This window comes from Bos mutus, chromosome 13 (genome assembly GCF_027580195.1).
Source record: "Bos mutus isolate GX-2022 chromosome 13, NWIPB_WYAK_1.1, whole genome shotgun sequence".
In the NCBI taxonomy this organism is placed as follows: domain Eukaryota; kingdom Metazoa; phylum Chordata; class Mammalia; order Artiodactyla; family Bovidae; genus Bos; species Bos mutus.
The window spans coordinates 12,760,422-12,778,375 of record NC_091629.1 but is presented as its reverse complement, the minus strand read 5'-3'; the positions used below and the strand labels follow the sequence as shown (position 1 = coordinate 12,778,375).

General features: G+C 40.8%; 1 protein-coding gene across 1 annotated transcript in view; it reads left to right on the top strand.

The window, feature by feature from the left end:
* C13H10orf67 (chromosome 13 C10orf67 homolog) overlaps positions 1–17,954 on the top strand; it is a 100,128-nt gene that overhangs the window by 47,143 nt on the left and 35,031 nt on the right. Inside the window, exons 10-12 of the mRNA XM_070382151.1 lie at positions 6,981–7,046; positions 15,808–15,867; positions 16,539–16,709. Coding sequence (XP_070238252.1) covers positions 6,981–7,046; positions 15,808–15,867; positions 16,539–16,709 — 297 coding nt within the window. The remainder of the gene's footprint in view (positions 1–6,980; positions 7,047–15,807; positions 15,868–16,538; positions 16,710–17,954) is intronic.

Genomic DNA, 17,954 nt, shown 5'->3' with positions numbered 1-17,954 from the left:
GGGTATACACGTGTTCCCCATCTTGAACCCCCCTCCCACCTCCCTCCTCGTACCATCTCTCTGGGTCATCCCAGTGCACCAGCCCCAAGCATCCTGTATCATGCATCGAACCTGGACTGGCAATTCATTTCATATATGATATTATATGATTTGGTTTTGAGCAGGAAAAATCTAGACCCTTGGGTCTCTGTTCCATTTATGACAACTGTAGTTACTTGGACCAGTTTCTCATTCTCCTTCTTCCTGAGTCTCACAGACTTACTGTGTGGATAGAATGAGATAATGTACATCAAAAGCTTTGTCAATTGGAAAGCAGACCAGCAGTTGCTGACCAAAATGAGAGCTAATATTTACTGGTTTGTTTCCAATATCCTTCATCAAATCAATTGATTCAGCAATGTTCATTAGATGCCTTTTAGTGCCAGGCACTGCTGAGATGCAGAAATTTTATACACACATACACATACACACAAACACACACACACGGGCTTGTTGTGAAAGAGATCAAGTCTAGAGAGAGACGATAACCATAGGGAGTGTGATGGTGCTGTAATAGACATATGTACATGGTAAACAATGAAAACTGAGAAGCTTTATTTTCTTGGGCTCCAAAATCACTGCAGATGGTGACTGGAGCCATGAAATTAAAAGAAGCTTGCTCCTTGAAAGAAAAGCTATGACCAACCTAGACAGCATATTAAAAAGCAGAGACATTATTTTGCCGACAAAGGTCCATCTAGTCAAAGCTGTGGTTTTTCCAGTAGTCATGTATGAATGTGAAAGAAAGAAAGAAAGTGAGGTCGCTCAGTTATGTCCGACTCTTTGTGACCCCATGGACTGTAGCCTACCACGCTCTCCGTCCATGGGATTTTCCAGGCAAGAGTATTGGAGTGGGTTGCCATTTCCTTCTCCAGAGGATCTTCCCAACCCAGGGATCGAACCCGGGTTTCCCACATTGTAGGCAGATGCTTTACCGTCTGAGCCACCAGGGAAGAGTCTCGTATGAATGTGAGAGTTGGACAATAAAGATAGGTGAGCATCAAAGAATTGATGCTTTTGAACTGTGGTGTTGGAGAAGACTCTTGAGAGTCCCTTGGACTGCAAGGAGATCCAACCAGTCAATCCTAAAGGAAATCAGTCCTGAATATTCATTGGAAGGACTGATGCTGAAGCTAAAACTCCAATACTTTGGCCACATGATGCGAAGAACTGACTCAATGGAAAAGACCCTGGTGCTGGGAAAGATTGAAGGCGGGAGGAGAAGGGGACGAGAGGATGAGATGGTTGGATGGCATCACTGACTCGATGGACATGAGTTTGAGCGTGCTCCGGGAGTTGGTGATGGACAGGGAAGCCTGGCATGCTGCAGTCCATGAGGTCCCTAAGAGTTGGACATGCCTGAGTGACTGAACTGAAAATTGACCTGGAAGGTTCTAGAAATACTTCACAAATTTTTCCAGACCTATCTCCTACTCCTTCTCTTGAACTGATTCCAGGTGTTTAGGGTTTCCCTGGTGGTTCACACGGTAAAGAATCTGCCCGCAATGCAGGAGACCTGGGTTTGATCCCTGAGTCAGGAAGATTCCCTGGAGAAGAGAATGGCTACTCACTCCAGTAATCTTGCCTGGAGAATCCCATGGACAGAGGAGCCTGATAGGCTACAGTCCTTGGGGTTGCAAAGAGTTGGACACGACTGAAGTAACTTAGCATGCATACATGCAGGAGGGTGGAAGGCTGCATACAGATTATGAATGCGTAAAGTGTAAGTTACCCCCGTGGAACTCTGGTGTGGCTGGAGCAGGAGGTGGGATCTAGTGAGACCACGTGGTGAGATTTGTGTGAGTACAGGAAGAGGGGGTGTCTGGGGTGTGAGGAAGGAGTAAACAGAAACCAGAAGAGTGTAAAGGAGCAGCTCAGAAGGCTTTGGATAAGCTAGATGTTCGCCTGTACAGCCCTCTCTCTGCTTACAGGCGTGTCTGACTCTTTGTGACTCCATGGACTGTAGCCCACCAAGCTCCTATGTCCATGGGGTTTTCCAGACAATAATACTAGAGTGGATTGCCATTTCCTCCTCCAGGAAATCTTCCCAACCCAAGGATCAAACTGGCATCTCCTGTGCCTCCTGCTTGGCAGGCAGATTCTTTTACCACTGAGCTACCCGGGAAGCCTTTCATCCCTGGATACAATTAAAAATGAGTTGAAAATAGGACTGAAACACTGTTAAGATTCAGCAGCTTTTATGTTTAAATGTTAGTAGTTGAGTGACAGCTGAATCTGTTTCAGCTGTGGCTACAAGATGAATTTCCTTCTGAGAGGGGACAGACCAGCAGTCAGAGATTATATCCCAGGTGTGGCAGTGTCAGGATACAGGGCAGTGTTGGTTGCTATAGGGATAGTTGGGGGCACAGCCAGCCTGGGTCATAAGAGATCAGGGAAGTTCAGAGGAAGGGCACCAAACTGGCCCTCAGAAGAAAGGTTAGAGTTTTCCAGGAAAGGATGAAAGGGAGAGTAGTGGGAAGAGCCAGAACATGTGTATGGGATGGGTACGTGACTGATTACGGCTGGAGGATGTGTGGGAACAGGGGTGGCTAGAAGCAGGGCACGTGGCTGAGGATTGTTATGCATTTCGGGGGGAGTGTGAGTTGCCTCCTGAGTGAAAGGGGCATCTTGGACACTCAGGCAGGATGGGATTCGTGTTTCAGAGAAAGGACGAATGGAGGAAAGGAAAACCCAGGGCCAGAGAGACACCAATTAAAAGATTTCTTGTATAAACCGGGATAACTTAATAGAAAGTCCTGAAACAGGAAGAAGACAGTGACACGGGGATGAAGAAGGGGGTAGATGAATTCAAGAGATGATTAGGCAATAAAAGCCATGGTCTTTGATAAGATTGAAAGTGGGAGAGATAAAGGAAGAGAAGTGGACGGCTGACACTCAGATGAAAATGAGTACAGTGGTAGAGCAGCAGAGAGTGGATTTCACAGAAACCAAGCAAGAGGCTTGAGAGTCCCTTGGGCTGCAAGGAGATCCAACCAGTCAATCCTAAAGGAAATCAACTCTGAATATTCATTGCAAGGACTGATGCTGAAGTTGAAGCGCCAATACTTTGGCCACCTGATGTGAAGAGCCAACTCATTGGAAAAGACTCTGATGATGGGAAAGATTGAGGGCAGGAGGAGAAGAGGGTGGCAGAGAATGAGATGGTTGGAGTTGGTGGACATGAGTTTGAGCAAACTAAGTAAACTCTGGGAGATAGTGAAGGACAGGGAAGCCTGGCCTGCTGCAGTCCATGGGGGTTGCAAAGAGCTGGACACAACTTAGCGACTGAACAACAACAACAAAGCAAAAGGCTCAAGAAGAGAGGATCCATTCCAGCACTTCCCAGAGGCCAGGTGTGCAAAAGACTAGAAACGAAGGATTGGACAATTAGCTTTGGCAATTAAAACCCTGGTAATTCAGTTCCGTTCAGTCACTCAGTTGTGTCCAACTCTTTACAACCCCACGAACTGCAGCACGCCAGGCCTCCCTGTCCATCGCCAACTCCCAGAGTTTGCTCAAACTCATGTCCATTGAGTCAGTGATGCCATCCAACCATCTCGTTCTCTGTCGTCCCCTTCTCCTGCCTTAAATCTTTCCCAGCATCAGGGTCCTTTCCAGTTACCCTGGTAATTAATGAGGTCATTTTACTGGAACATGGTAGTAACTGAGGAATGGAGTGAATGCAGACGTGGAGACAGTGTGCATGGGCACCTTTCTAGAAGTTTGATTGTGGATGGCCAAAGAGAGGTCAGAGAGTGGTTGGAGGGGGATGTGGGGTTAAGGAAGGAATTTTTTTGAAGATGAAGCTAGAGCATTTTTAAATGACATCAGTGGGAAGAAGAATGAGTGGGTAAAAATACAATAGAGAGAAGAGATCACTGATAAGAGACCCAAGGAGGCAGGAAGGCTTGGGGCCAGTGGCTTTGGTGTTTGCCAGTTATTGATGCCTGTTGGAAACTTAATGACACTTCTTTTCAGACCAAGGTATAATGACTCAACAAAAAATCTTTTCCTTTCCTTCCATTTCTCATTCCTTTACTTTCTCTAAACCTGCTGTTCAGCCTTTCACATCTTCAACACTACCACCACCTCCCCTTCTGAGGCTCTCATGTACCCAGACCCAACTTTCCCCAACCCTGCCATTGGAGACAAACAGATCCTTGCCTTTAGGTGACATTGCACGATGGTTATGGGATTTTTAACTCAGATTTTTAACTCACTGCTCCCTCCTCCTACTCTTCCTTTTACTTGGATCTAATTAGCACCCTTTGACAAAAACACATTTTATTAATTTATTCAAGTACAGTTGGATTGCAATGTTATATTAGTTTCTGCTCTACAGCAAAGTGATTCATCTATACCTATATATATTCTTTTTCATATTCTTTTCCATTGTGGTTTATTGCAGGATATGGAATATAGTTTCCCGTGCTATTCAGTAGGACCTAGTTATCTATCCATTTTATATATAGTCATTCATATCTGTAACCAGCACCCTTTCTAACCACCCAGTGCCTCTCTTCCCATCATTGCTACTTTTCCTAGTTCCATTCATCTATGCTATTCTCTAATTCACAGAGAAACAGTAGACATGTGGACTTTTTCACCTTTGCACTCTCTTGCTCACCTTGTCACTTAGCCTAACCTCTATTCCTTCTCATCGGAAGAGGGGACCTTCCTCTTTGCCCTGACCCATCCTTCCACTTACTTGCCTGACTCCATCTTCTCCTTCCTTCTCTTCTGAGACCTTTCTTCATCGGTCAAACTCTCTCTCTTTCTCCCTCTCTCATGCCTCTAAGCATCCCCCACTAGCCTGTATACACAGCCAAGCCATCATTCTGGGTGGTGTTCCTTGACTCTGGTTACCCCTGAAGCCATTACCATTCACTCTTCAAATGTCAACTAAAGTAAACTTGTCTATGTATCTACTGGCCTCTTCTTCACACTGCTGCTGTTGATAAGTTCACAGTGAGATTCATCTTGCCCTCAATCCTTGAGGTCAAGAACTACGTCTTATTCTTTATTACTTTTATATGAGCCCTCAAAAATGTCTGCTGGAAAAAAATAATCCTTACATGTTCATCAAAGTCAGTGTCAAAACTTGATCTCCTTACTCCTCAAATCTGGACTCAGCTGTGCTTCCCACTTAAATGAATTACATTGACATCTGTCCCAGAGGACCCACTGACAGATCAAGGGTCCTTCTCTGCTTTCTTCTTCTTCATTTTTTTTTTTGGCTGCTCTGTGCGACTTGTGGGAGGGATCCTACTTTCCTGACCAGGGTTTGAACCCAAGGGCCAAGTCTTAACCACTGGACTGCCAGGTAATTTCCATCCACTCTGTCCTTTGTACCTTAAAACTGTTGGTCACTAGGTCTAGAGACTTTCTTTCCAAAATTTACCTCTTGTCCCTTTTCTCTACAACAGCGTTGTCACAGAGTTGGTTGCGACCCCATCGTTTGCTCATCTGTATAGACTCCTACTTCATTTTCCTATCTCCACTCTCTTCTCCTTCAAGTCTAGCTTCCACACTGCCTCCATGGTTATCTAACACCCCAGTCTCACCTACATGCTACAACCTTCAGTGCTTGCTTTCCTGTTGTCTTCAACATAACATCAGACTGTCTCAAAGTGTTCTACATGATTTTGATGTGCTGGGAGCCACTAGGCCCTTTCACATTTGCTGTCTCAAATTCTTTCCAGAAGAGCTCTTCTAAGTAGGTGTTATTATCTTAATTTTTAGATGAGAAAACAGACTTGAAGCATAGAATTACATAAAAGCAAGAAAAAAGACCTGAAGCATAGAATTACTTTACCCACACAGCATAAGCAGCAGAGCTCTCTTTTGAACCAACTCTCATTCTGTACGTTACGCCAGTCTGCCCTCCCTTCCTAATCAAGGTTAGGCCCCTCGTAATATCACCCTGAATTTCTGTCTCCCTTCATTTCCGATATTCTTGTCTGTATGCACCCTGGGTCCACAAACACCAAACCTTCCCTGGTTCCTACATTACTTCAGGCTTCGCTGTGGTTACTTTGCTGTCTTTATTACCATTTTCTTGGCCTTTTTCTTTCTCCAACTTGTTGAACTTCTACAGATCCTTCAAGACCTTTGTCAAATAGCCCTTCTGTGCCATTAACACCAGGGAGAACTTATCTGTTTGTAATTACAGGATTACCAAGTTATGTGGATGTTTAGGCTTTTTGACTCTGAAGAGTTTATGTATTAACTTTTTTCTTACATATTACAGTCATTTTTTCACATTGTTCTCCTAGCATACTGTAGGTACTTTAGGGAAGGGAATTGTTCTACTTCACTTCTGTACCTCCACAGCCTAACAAAATGTCTGGCATCTCAAAGGTGTTCCATACATGTTTATTAGATTAGTGAATATATGAATTACTTGAATTGAATGGATGTCAGAATGAAAGGTTGAATTTTGTCAGTGTTATATAGCGCACACACACTGTCATATAAAATACTGAGGCAAGTCAAGTTGGTCCAAAGGCCTTACAGTATATACTTTGATGGTTGTTTTCAATTGATATGAATATGGCTTGATATGTATATAAATACAACACCAAAACCTAAAATAAGAGAAATGGTTCATATAAAGGGTAAAGCAAAATTGTTCTTTTTGATAGACAGACTTACTTTATTATATATTGATGTCACATTTTGCGGGGGGAGTAGGGTGAGAAAGGTTGTAAATAAATGAACTGGCATTCTCTGTCTGTGTTTTGCCTGCTTATATAGTTAAGAAATAATTATATAATAGTATGTTATTATTACATGGTAATCTGTGGCCATTTAATTTTTGCTTTGATCATATTGGGATCCATTTTTCTCACGTTTGGAATCAAGATCTTTCACTAAATTTGAAAGGGGAATCTCAGATGTTTTGTTATCTTTAATCAGAATGTAATATTCTTCTCTTTCAGCTAATTGATGGCAGAGACAGATTAATAAGTGAGCTTGAGCTTGAAAAATCATTAGTTCAAGATATGGTAAGGGGATTTACATTATTTCTTAATAAATTTGAAACCAGGAATTTGATCATGAAAGTTTTATAAACTTTATTTTTAACTGTTTGCTGTGAACATTTTATTTCACTTTTATCAACAGTCTAAATGCATGCATAGTTATAAACATTTTTAATGATTGTTTTGTAGAAAACAATTGCAATAGTGTTATAATAAATATGCTTACTATGTAGAAGAGTCTTATACAGGAAACAGTATTACAATTTAAAGCAGTGTACAGAATTTTTGTATTTATTTTAGGGATTAAAAAAACAAATATGAGAGCCCAATATTTTGAAGGATTTGCTATTTTTAGTTACAAATTGCCATAAGCGACAACAAAAAACAGCCCAGCCAGATATTTTGGCATTCTGTGTTTGTCTCATAAGAAAACACTGCCTTTTTATGTTCTTTTAAGAGAACTTTCCAGACGGCTGGTCTTTTATTTTATCAGTTGACTGCCCACCCCCACCCCAGGCTCCCCCACCTCACCGCCCCCCCCAGCTTATGGTGTCTTACTCTGGCTTTCAGACTGATCACCACTACTCTGCCTTTGTTACAGTAAACTGACTGTGTTTATTATAATCAGAAATAAAACACAGCTTGACTTGCGTTCTAAATGTGCTTGAAAAGAATATGATACTGTTTAGAAGAGAAAAGGTTGTTCATAGGAAATCAGCGCCACTTCAGATATTGAAACGTTCCCTTTTCTACAGCTTGTCACACTTTGTGCCAAGTCATGACTGTTCCCCTAACTCTGTTTTGTTGCTCTCAGCACCATGTGTTTGGGGTGCCTTGTCATAGAAATTAATGCAAAACAATGCTCTGGGATTACAATAAAGCCTTCTATGAAACCAACTTGGGAATGCAGGCAAGGAAAAAAATAATTATGGCTAGTAATCTACAGAAACCATGTGTTAACAAGTGTGTTGGTTTGGACTCTTTGCTGTTTTTCTAAAATTTTTATTTTGTTTTGGGGTATAGCCGATTAACAAATAATGCTGTGATAGTTTCAGGAGAACAGCAAAGGGACTCAGCCCTACATATACCTGTACCCTTTCTCCCCCGAAACCTCCTTCCATCCAGGCTGCCATATAACATTGAGCAGAGTTCCATGTGCTCTACAGTAGGTCCTTGTTGCTTATCCATTTAAAATATAGAAGTGTGAACTCTTTGCTTTTAAATACCTGGTATATAAAAATCATCTTCATGAATTGAATATACTTGGTCAATTTCTGTCTCACCCTCTTCTTCTTCTGTCATTCGCCCCACCCCAAGTCCCAGAGTTGCTTCTGAAAACAACCAACTAAATGTGTACATTGTCATTAAAATGGAAAATGAGAAGCAAATGTTAAACTGTCAGTCTGTTAGGAGAAGTAGAAACGAAACTGAACTACTTCATCAGTGAGTTCATGCCTATGCTAGGAACAGACCCAACAGTTTGTGAATTATTTTGCCTCTTTATTTGAACTGTAAGTGGTTAACCAGTGCTATTATATTGCCCACGGGGGAACCAACTGTTTTATTTTGTTGTTTACAAGTTTAGAAGTTGAGCACCATGCTTGTTGCCAAGCAGCAAGATCTTGCACTGCAAACCTCAGGACAGCACACGAACCTCCAGCATGTTCACAACTGGTCTCTGGAGGGTCATTTTTTTCAGTAGAGTGAGTGCACTTCTCATGATTGGGTTTCCATGGCGTACCTTTGGGCCCAGCAAGGTCACTATTTGACGCTCCCTCCCCCGCACCAAGGGATTCTGTTATTCACTTGGAGGGAGACTGGCTTTGTGGCTATCTGAACTTTGTTGCTACCATGCTTCCCCCACCCCACTCCCCCAGAAATGGAGATTTGCAACGGGGGCCAGATGGAGGAGTGGGAGAAGGTAGAGTTGACCAGAGTCACTATGCAAAAATTAAAAGACTTTCACCCTCCCTGGTCTGTTACTGTTTTCAATACAGTGTATGTTCTGACCTTTTAAGAGCCTAGTTTAAAAGTCAAGGAGCTTGTAGTAAAAAGGCAGGATCGGTAAGTATAGGTAAGCAATAAAGTATGGATGATGTACCCTTGGATTAGCTTTAGAAGAAGAATATGAAATAGTTTTGAATCTTTCTATGATTCCTGTGCTCTGTGGTTTTTATTTATCCTTGTTTTGTTCCAATAGAGATATAATTGCCATTTAACATAATACTGGTTTCAGGAATACAGCATAATGATTTGATATATGCATATATTGTAAAATCATCAGCACCAGAAGTCTATTTAGTTAATATCCATCATCACATAAACTTATACCATTTTTTTTCTTGTGATGAGAACTTAATTTATTCTCTTAGCAACTTTCAAATATACAACATAGTATTGTTAACTAGAATCACCATGCTGTACATTACATCCCCAGGACTTATTTATCTTATAACTGGAAGTTTGCACCTTTTGAGCTCCTTCACTCATTTTCCCCTCCACCTCAGGCAACCACCAATCTGTTCTCTCTATGAGTTTGGCTTTTTTTGTTGTTATTATCTATGTTTTTTAAGGTTCCACATATAAGTGAGATCATGCAGTATTTGTCTTTCTCTCTCTGATTTATTTCACTCAGAAAAATCCCCTCCAGGTCCAGCCATAGTGTCTCAAATGGCAAGATTGCTTTCTTTTTATGGCAGCATAATATTCTGTTATGTAAATATACCGTATCTTCTTTATCTGTTCATCCATTGACAGACTCTTAGGTTGCTTCTGTGTCTTGGCTATTGTAAATAACAGTGAACGTGGACTGCATATATCTTTTTAAGATAGTGTTTTGATTCCTCTGGATAAATATACAGAAGTGGAAATGCTGGATCATATGGTAGTTCTATTTTTAATTTTTTTGAGAAACACCTCTGTATTGTTTCACATAGCAGCTGCAGTAATTTAAATTCCACCAACAAGTGCACAAGAGTTCCCTTTTCTCCACATCCTTGCCAACACTTGCTATCTCTTGTCTTTTTGGTGACAACCATTCTAATAAGAGGGAGATGATCTCTCATTGTGGTTTCAATTCATATTTTCTTGATGATTGATGCTGAGCACCTTTTCATGTATCTGTTGACTATCTGAATATCTTCTTTGGAAAAATATCTACCCAGATCTTCTGCCCATTTTTTAATTAGATTATTTGGGTTTTTGCTATTGAGTTGTATGAGATCATTTTATATGGTGAATATTAACTTCTTGTCACATATATGATTTGATATATTTTCTCCCATTCTGTAGTTTGCCTTTTCATTTTGTTGGTTGTTTCTTTTGCTGCGCAGAAGTTTTTTAGTTCAATGTAGTCCCAAATTGCTTATTTTTTCACTTGTGCTTTAGAAGTCATATTTTAAAAAACACCATTGCCAAGAGCTATGGCAAGAAGCTTTTCCCCTATATTTTCTTCTAGTTTTATGTTTTCCTGTCTTACATTTAAGTCTTCATCCATTCTGGGTTAATTTTGTGAGTGGTATAAGATAGAAGTCTAGTTCTATCCTTTTATATGTGACTATTCAATTTTCCCAGCACCATTTATTGAAGAGATTGCCTTTTCTCCATGGAATTTCTTGGCTGCCTCATCAAGTATTAGTTGACCATATTCTTGATTCTGTTCCATTCTGTCTCTGTTTTTAATCCTACTACCATACTGTTTTGACTCTATAGCTTTATAATATAGTTTGAAATCAGGAGGTATAATTCCTCTAGATTTGCTCTTCTTTCTTAGGATTGCTTTGATTTGGGGGGTACTTTGTGGCTCCATATAAATTTTATGATTGTTTTTTATACTTATGTGAAAAGTGCCGTTGAAATCTTAATAGAGATTATATTGAATATGTAGATGGCTTTGAGTAGTATGGACATTTTAACAACATTAATTCTTATAGTCCATGAACATGAAGTTTTTTTCCCTTTACTTGTATGCTCTTTGATTTCTTTCATCAATGTCTTGTAAGCTTTCACTCCCTTGGTTACATTTATTCCTAAATATTGTACTGCCTTTGGTGATATTATAAATGAGATGCCTTTCTTTTTACTCTCACAGATAATTCGTTGTTCATGAATAGAAATGCTACTGATTTTTATATGTAGATTTTGTATATTGAATTTTCATTTATCCTGAAGCTAACAAAAAAAGGTCCCTATCAGAAAACTACCATAATTGAACTCTTACCCTTAACTAATTTTCCATCTGTTTCATCTCAGTGCACCTTATTTCTAGGAAACCATCCAGACTTCAGATAGAAAGGAATTATGATGTCAGGGCACAGCACTGACTTATCTCTGCAGTGGCCTTGATCTCATACTCGGTTCCTTGTTGCCCAAGTTCCCTCTGAGACATGCTTCAAATCTGTCTGTTACATGTAACATGCCAGTGTTTGGCCATTAAGCTGGAAAAGTCATGTTTTGGTAACCCAATCATTTACTCATAAAATACATGTTTGATTTTCTGTGCCTAGGAGCCATCACAGATTTCCAATGGAAATAGATGAGTCCTTGACCCAAGGGGAGGATCTTTAGTGGTTATCTTATGTCCCACCATGGTGTGTTGATTGTGGGGTCAGATAACTTGTCTCTTTAATTGCTGGGTCTTCTGATCAAGATAAAGTTACTCAAGGAGCTTCATCTGCACTTGAACCTAATTTATTTAATGAGATCTTGACCTCAAGCAGATGCTCTCAGAGGATGAGATTTTTTGCGGCCTTGAATGAGGATGAATGTATTTTGCATATGGTAAAAATGGAAAATGTTGGAGCCAGAGGGCAAATATATATATATAAAGCATTTGAGAAAGTCCAATATACATTTATGATAAAAGCTCTCAGCAAACTGGGAATAGAAGGAAACCTTCTAAAGCTGATCATGAATACCTATGAAACATAACTGTTAGTATATTTCATGAAAGGCAATGTTTTAAGTCTAAGGTGAGAAATGAGACAAGACTCTGTTCTTATAACTTCCATTAGACATTGTTATTTAGGTCCTAGCTAGTACAATATTCAAGAAAAAGAAATAAATGGCATACAGATTGGAAAGGAAAAAGTACAACTGTTTTTATTCCCAGATAACCACAATAATTTATATAGGAAGTCCTAAGGAATCTACAAAAACCTACTAAAATTATAAAGTGAATTTAGCAAGAATGCAAAGATCAAAATAATGTGTTTCTATATACTAGGAAAGAACAATCAAAAACTGAAACTTTAAAAAACTCGATTTACAATAACATAAAAATATGAAATAGTTATGGATAAATTTTATTAATTATGTACAAAACCATATGAAATACTGAAGTTAAAGACTTAAATAGATGGAGAAACATACCATGTTCATGATTCAGAAGATCCATGTTGTTTAACTTATCTCTGAATTGGTTTGTATATACAAGCCTAATCAAAATCCCAGTAGGCCTTTTTTTTTTTTAAATCAACAATCTCCCGAAAAATGTATATGGAAATTCACAGACCTTGGTTAGCTAAAATGATTTTGAAAAAGAGCACAGCTAGAGAAAGAACTCCCATAACCTGATTTTAAGACTTACTGTAAAGACACACTAGTCAAGATAACATACTACTAGTATATAGATAAACATATAGATTGATGGAATAGAATAGAAAGCCAAGAAATAGACTCTTTGGGTCCTATATGATGAACTGATATCTAACAAAAGTACCAAGACAATTCAAGCAGGAAAGGATAATCTTTTCAACAAGTGATGCCGGTATAATTGGATACTTCTAGGTAAAAAATGAACCTTAATGCTTGCCTCACATCTCATATAAAAATCTACTTGAGATGATTCATGAGCATAAATGTAATAGTTAAAGCCACAAATTAATAGAACAAGGCCAAGTAGGGATCTTCCTCCTCCTCCTCCTAAGTCCTCCTAAGTCGCTTCAGTCGTGTCCGACTCTGTGCGACCCCATAGATGGCAGCCCACCAGGCTCCCCCGTCCCTGGGATTCTCCAGGCAAGAACACTGAAGTGGGTTGCCATTTCCTTCTCCAATGCATGAAAGTGGAAAGTGAAAGTGAAGTTGCTCAGTCGTGTCTGACTCTTAGCGACCCCATGGACTGCAGCCTACCAGGCTCCTCCGTCCATGGGATTTTCCAGGCAAGAGTACTGGAGTGGGGTGCCATTGCCTTCTCTTAGTGATATCAAATTTGGCAGAGATTTCTTTAAATACTGTAAGCTGCATTTTATCAAAATTAAAAACTTTTGTTCTTCCAAATATTGAAAGAAAACAGAAAAGGTGAGCTACAGAGTTGGATTATCTTAGCAATAGTTTTTGCCAAACTGATCTCTATATGCAATAAAATTCCAGCCAAAATTACTAGAAGGCTTTTCATGGAATTGACAGGCCTATTTTAAAATTAGTATGGAAGGGACTTCCCCGACCTGCCAATGCAGGGGACATAGGTTCAATCTCTGGTCCAGGAAGGTCCTACATGCCATGTAGCAACTAGGCCCATGCACCACAACTCGAGAGCCCAGGAGCTGCAACTGCTGAAGCCTGCGCACCTAGAGCCGGAACTCTGCAACAAGAGAAGCCACCACAAGAGAAACCCACGCACTGCAGCTAGCTCCTACTTGCCGCAACTAGAGAAAGCCCTCAAGCAGCAATGAAGACCTAGCATAGCCAAAAATAAATAACAAATACAATTTTAAACAATGAAATTAATAGGGAAGAACAAGGGTCAAGAATAGCTAAGAAACAAGATGAAATAATGACATGATGGAGTAGGGAGAGACTTCTGTGAGTTATTAATATAAATTTAAGGTAATTAAGACGTCATGGTCCTGGGACATGGACAGAGCTTTGGGAGGAAATTGAGAACCCAGTAGCAGAACCAGACATGCATAAATAGTATCTGTCAGTACCGCAGATCAATGCAAATAGGGTTGAATTTTCACTAAAGATGCTTGACAATTGATTAAACAGTTGCCTAAAATAAAATTGGCTCCCTACCTCATACCATGCATATCCATTTTGTATGAATTAAGGATTCAAATATAAAGGGAAATTTTCTTTTAATTTTAGAGGAAAATTGTGTAATCTCAAAGTAGAAATTATTGCCTAAACAAGACACAAAATAAACAAGGTGTAAATGGAAAATTAAAAGTTTCAGGGACTTCCCTGGTGGTCCAGTGGCTAGGACTCCACACTTCCAATGCAGGGACCCGAGTTCAACCCCTAATCAGGGAACTAGACCCTACATGCCACAACTAAAGATCTCATGTGCCCCTATTAAGACCTGGTGCAGCCAAATAAATTGATTAATTAAAAAAAAATCGACCCCATGAGAATTAAGGGCCCCTTTTCATCAGAAGACGTCTCAAAGAAAATTTAAAGATCTAGCCACAAATTTGCAAAAATATTCACACCATTTATGTATTCACAAAGCTGTTTTCAAGAATATGTGAATAACTCCTTGAAATCAATAAGGAAAAGACCACCCAATAGAAATCTGGGCTGAAGTTTTTAACAGGCCCTTCACCAAAGAAGAAACCCAGTGACCAATGAACACTGACTGAAAATGTACTTGGTTTCATGAATAATATAACAGTACCAAATGTTGTTAAGTATGTAAAGAATTCTCATAAACTGCTGGGGAATATGTATGTTGTTGCAGAAACTTTGGAAAACAAATTTGGGTTATCTGCTGAAGCTGATCATTCTCTTAACATATGCCCCAAAGTTCTGTTCCTAGGCATATAACATCACCAAGGAGATCCTAGCACACGTGCCTAGGGGAACAGGTTCAAGAATATTTAAAGCCATATTATATAGAAAAGAAGAAACTGAGATTTCCCAAATGTTCATTGACAGGGAATGGATAAATACATTATGCTGTACTCGTACTCTTGAATAGTATACAGCAGCAAATATGAATAAACTGCTTCCAGTATCAACATGGGTTAATCTCAGAAACTATGAAGTGAACACATTAAGGGAGAACACATAAATTATGATTTTTTGAAAAAGTTTAAAAGTAAGCAAAACTAAATGTGTATATTGTTTAAGGATACCAATAGGATGAAGTGATGTCTATAAACCTGACAAAACATTAATCAAGAAAATAAAAGGGAATTCTAAGCACAAAATTCAGAATAGTGGTTTCCTGGTTTGGAGTTGGTTATAGGATCATGACAGTTACACAGGGAGCTTTAACACTATGGCTGTTGTTCTCTTTCTCAAGTCGGATGGTCATATTAATTTTACTTCTAACTTATATTTGCACTGCATACATTTTTGGTATATATAATTTTTTTTTAATTGAAGCATTTTAGAAACTCATTTTCTGCTAGAACCTAAATGCTTGAAGGCAGGGTTTGTGTGTATGCTAAGTCGCTTCATTTGTGTCTGACTCTTTGAGAATCCCCTGGACTGTAGCCAGCAAGCCTCCTCTGTATTATTTGTTCTAAGAGCCTAATACAGTGTGGCTGAATAGCAACACAGTGCAGTGCCTGGCACACAGTAATGTTAATAAAAACACATAAGCAAACAATTACATGTTTTCCTATAAGCTCTATTACAAAGTACTTTTTCTTCTGGGAGCGAATTTATTTTCTCTCCTAATTTATTTATATTCAATATGGTGACTTATATTCCCATAATAGTTTGGGCAGCAAAATGGTTTAAAATGCTACTCTTTCATTGCTTAAGGAAGGTTTACCGCAAATTCTCTTTTTTCATCTTTGCCAATGATAACAAATGACACGGGTCTTTAATTTCACAGGTTAATAAGCAGAAAGAGGACCTTGAAATGAGAAGAAAGTATGACGCCATAGTTGCCAAGGTTGGCATTTAAGTTTATTTCTTTGCTTTTATTCTGTTCACTCATATTTGGGCATCTGAGTTGAAGAACCTATACACACCATCCAGAGGCTTTTCACTTTCTTGCATCTGAGTTTGAAGGAGAAAATGCTTAAAAGTGAGGCAAGGCATGTGAGTAGGAGACGAGGACCTGGGGGGTTAGAGCAGTAAGGGCAGAGTGAGAGCGGGAGGCATCGCTGGTGTCCTGACCCCCAGGCTTGGTGCCCTGGCCCTTCCGATGCCTGTCCCATCGCTTCCACCTGCCAGTCCTGCCCCCACTGCCTTCTTAGGAATATGAAACACTCCTCAAGCTACCACCTCATCCCACCCCACAAAGATCCCACCTCCCCAGGAACTTTCAGAAATCAATGGTCTGTTGGTATGTTTGTCTCAGTACTTGAGCATCAGTGGGAGGGATGGAAAAACAGGCCCCACCCGCAGACTAAATCAGTCAGGGTTTGGGCTTGGGGGATAAGGGATGGTGGCACTGGGAGCAAAAATAGATCTAGGCCCCTTGGGACTGAAGACTTCCACCCTGTGGTTCTAGCTCAAGAGAGGAGGGCAAGGGAGCAAAAGAGAGGGAGGTGAATCTGAAACAGGAATAATGAGAATGACATTATGGTTAATAACAGAATGGTTCTTCTTCTGTGCCAGAGCCCCAGAAGCACCAAGGGGAAAGAGATCCCTTCATCCCAGTGGCCCTCACAGACTAAGAGTGCAGGTGTAAGTACTCTGAGGCCACGTTCTTCCTCCGTCGGTTCATCACCTTCTAAGATCAAGAGGGTCAAGAGTTCAAAGAAGACTTTAAAGGAGGAGCCACCCACGGTGAGACTGGTTCACAACCCGTGACACCCTCACCTGCAGAGGGCGCTGTTAGCACCGCTGCAACCTCAGCGTTGCTCCTCTGGTCCAGCAGCAAGGCCAGTGTCTCAAACAGTCGATTCTCCTTGTCCCCTCTGTGGGCGTCTGGACAGGAGGCTCTGGCTGCTCTTTCCACACCAGCGTGTCCTCACCAGGCCCCCTACCTTACCCAGCAGGACGCCACCTCTGTGCTTAGCTTGGTGGTTTATTTGGCTTAGTCACCAAGCCTTCGTGGATCTCTGTTAAATTAGTAAGAGAAGCCACCTTACAAGCACTTTCAAGGTGTAAAATCTCTAACTCATGACTGCCCAGTATCTTATCAGAGGCTTGCAGGATCTTGGTTTCCCAACCAGGGATTGACCCCACATCCTCAGCAGCAAAAGTGCAGAATCCTAACCACTGGACTGCCAGGGTACTCCCCTAGTTATGGGAATAGTTGCATTTCTCTGAGCAACTGATCTATCCTGTGGGCACTGTGAATCGTGCACCCGGTCATAACTCCTTTTTCACACCATTTGGAAGCTTAGATGCTGATTGGTGACACGTACTTGCAAGGTACAGCATTTCCTGGAGATAGTCTGTCCACTAGCACATTTTGGTTTCCCAGACTCTTGTTGCTGTGTGTCCCCACATTCTTCCTCCTCCTCTCACAGAGGGCAGAGTCTACCGCTCCAACACTCAGGGCAGGAGGACAGAGTAGAATCTTGCTCACTGTGTCATTCTGGCTCCAGACGGGGCAGGAAAAGGCATCAACCTGTCTCCATCGCTCAGCAGCAGGAGGCTCACCCCTTGAACCCAGCGGAGGGGAACGAGGGCAGTGGAGCAGAGGTGGAGGGAGGCAGGTGTGACGCTTAGTGGGGAGTCGCTCCATTTGGAAGGAAAGCCCGGGAGCTGAGAAAAACCCTCTCCTCTACAAGCACTTCCACTCTGCAGAGAGGAAGTATCAACAACCGGAAACCAATGTAATTTCCCAATGAGGAGAATGACACTTAGAGAATATGGTGCATGCCTGACCAGCGACTAGGTTCCAGAAGTAAGATTTTTTGGAATCCAGGTCTGGGAAGTATTTTTGGGCAGTGGGGGTTGAGGGAGGCAGGACAGGGGGAAGCCCACACACACAAGAAAAAAAAAAAAACAGAAAGGCCAAAAGCAAGTGCTGGGCTTGAGTTTGCAGTGCTGCCTGCTAACCTGGGTGGGGGCCCAGCCTTA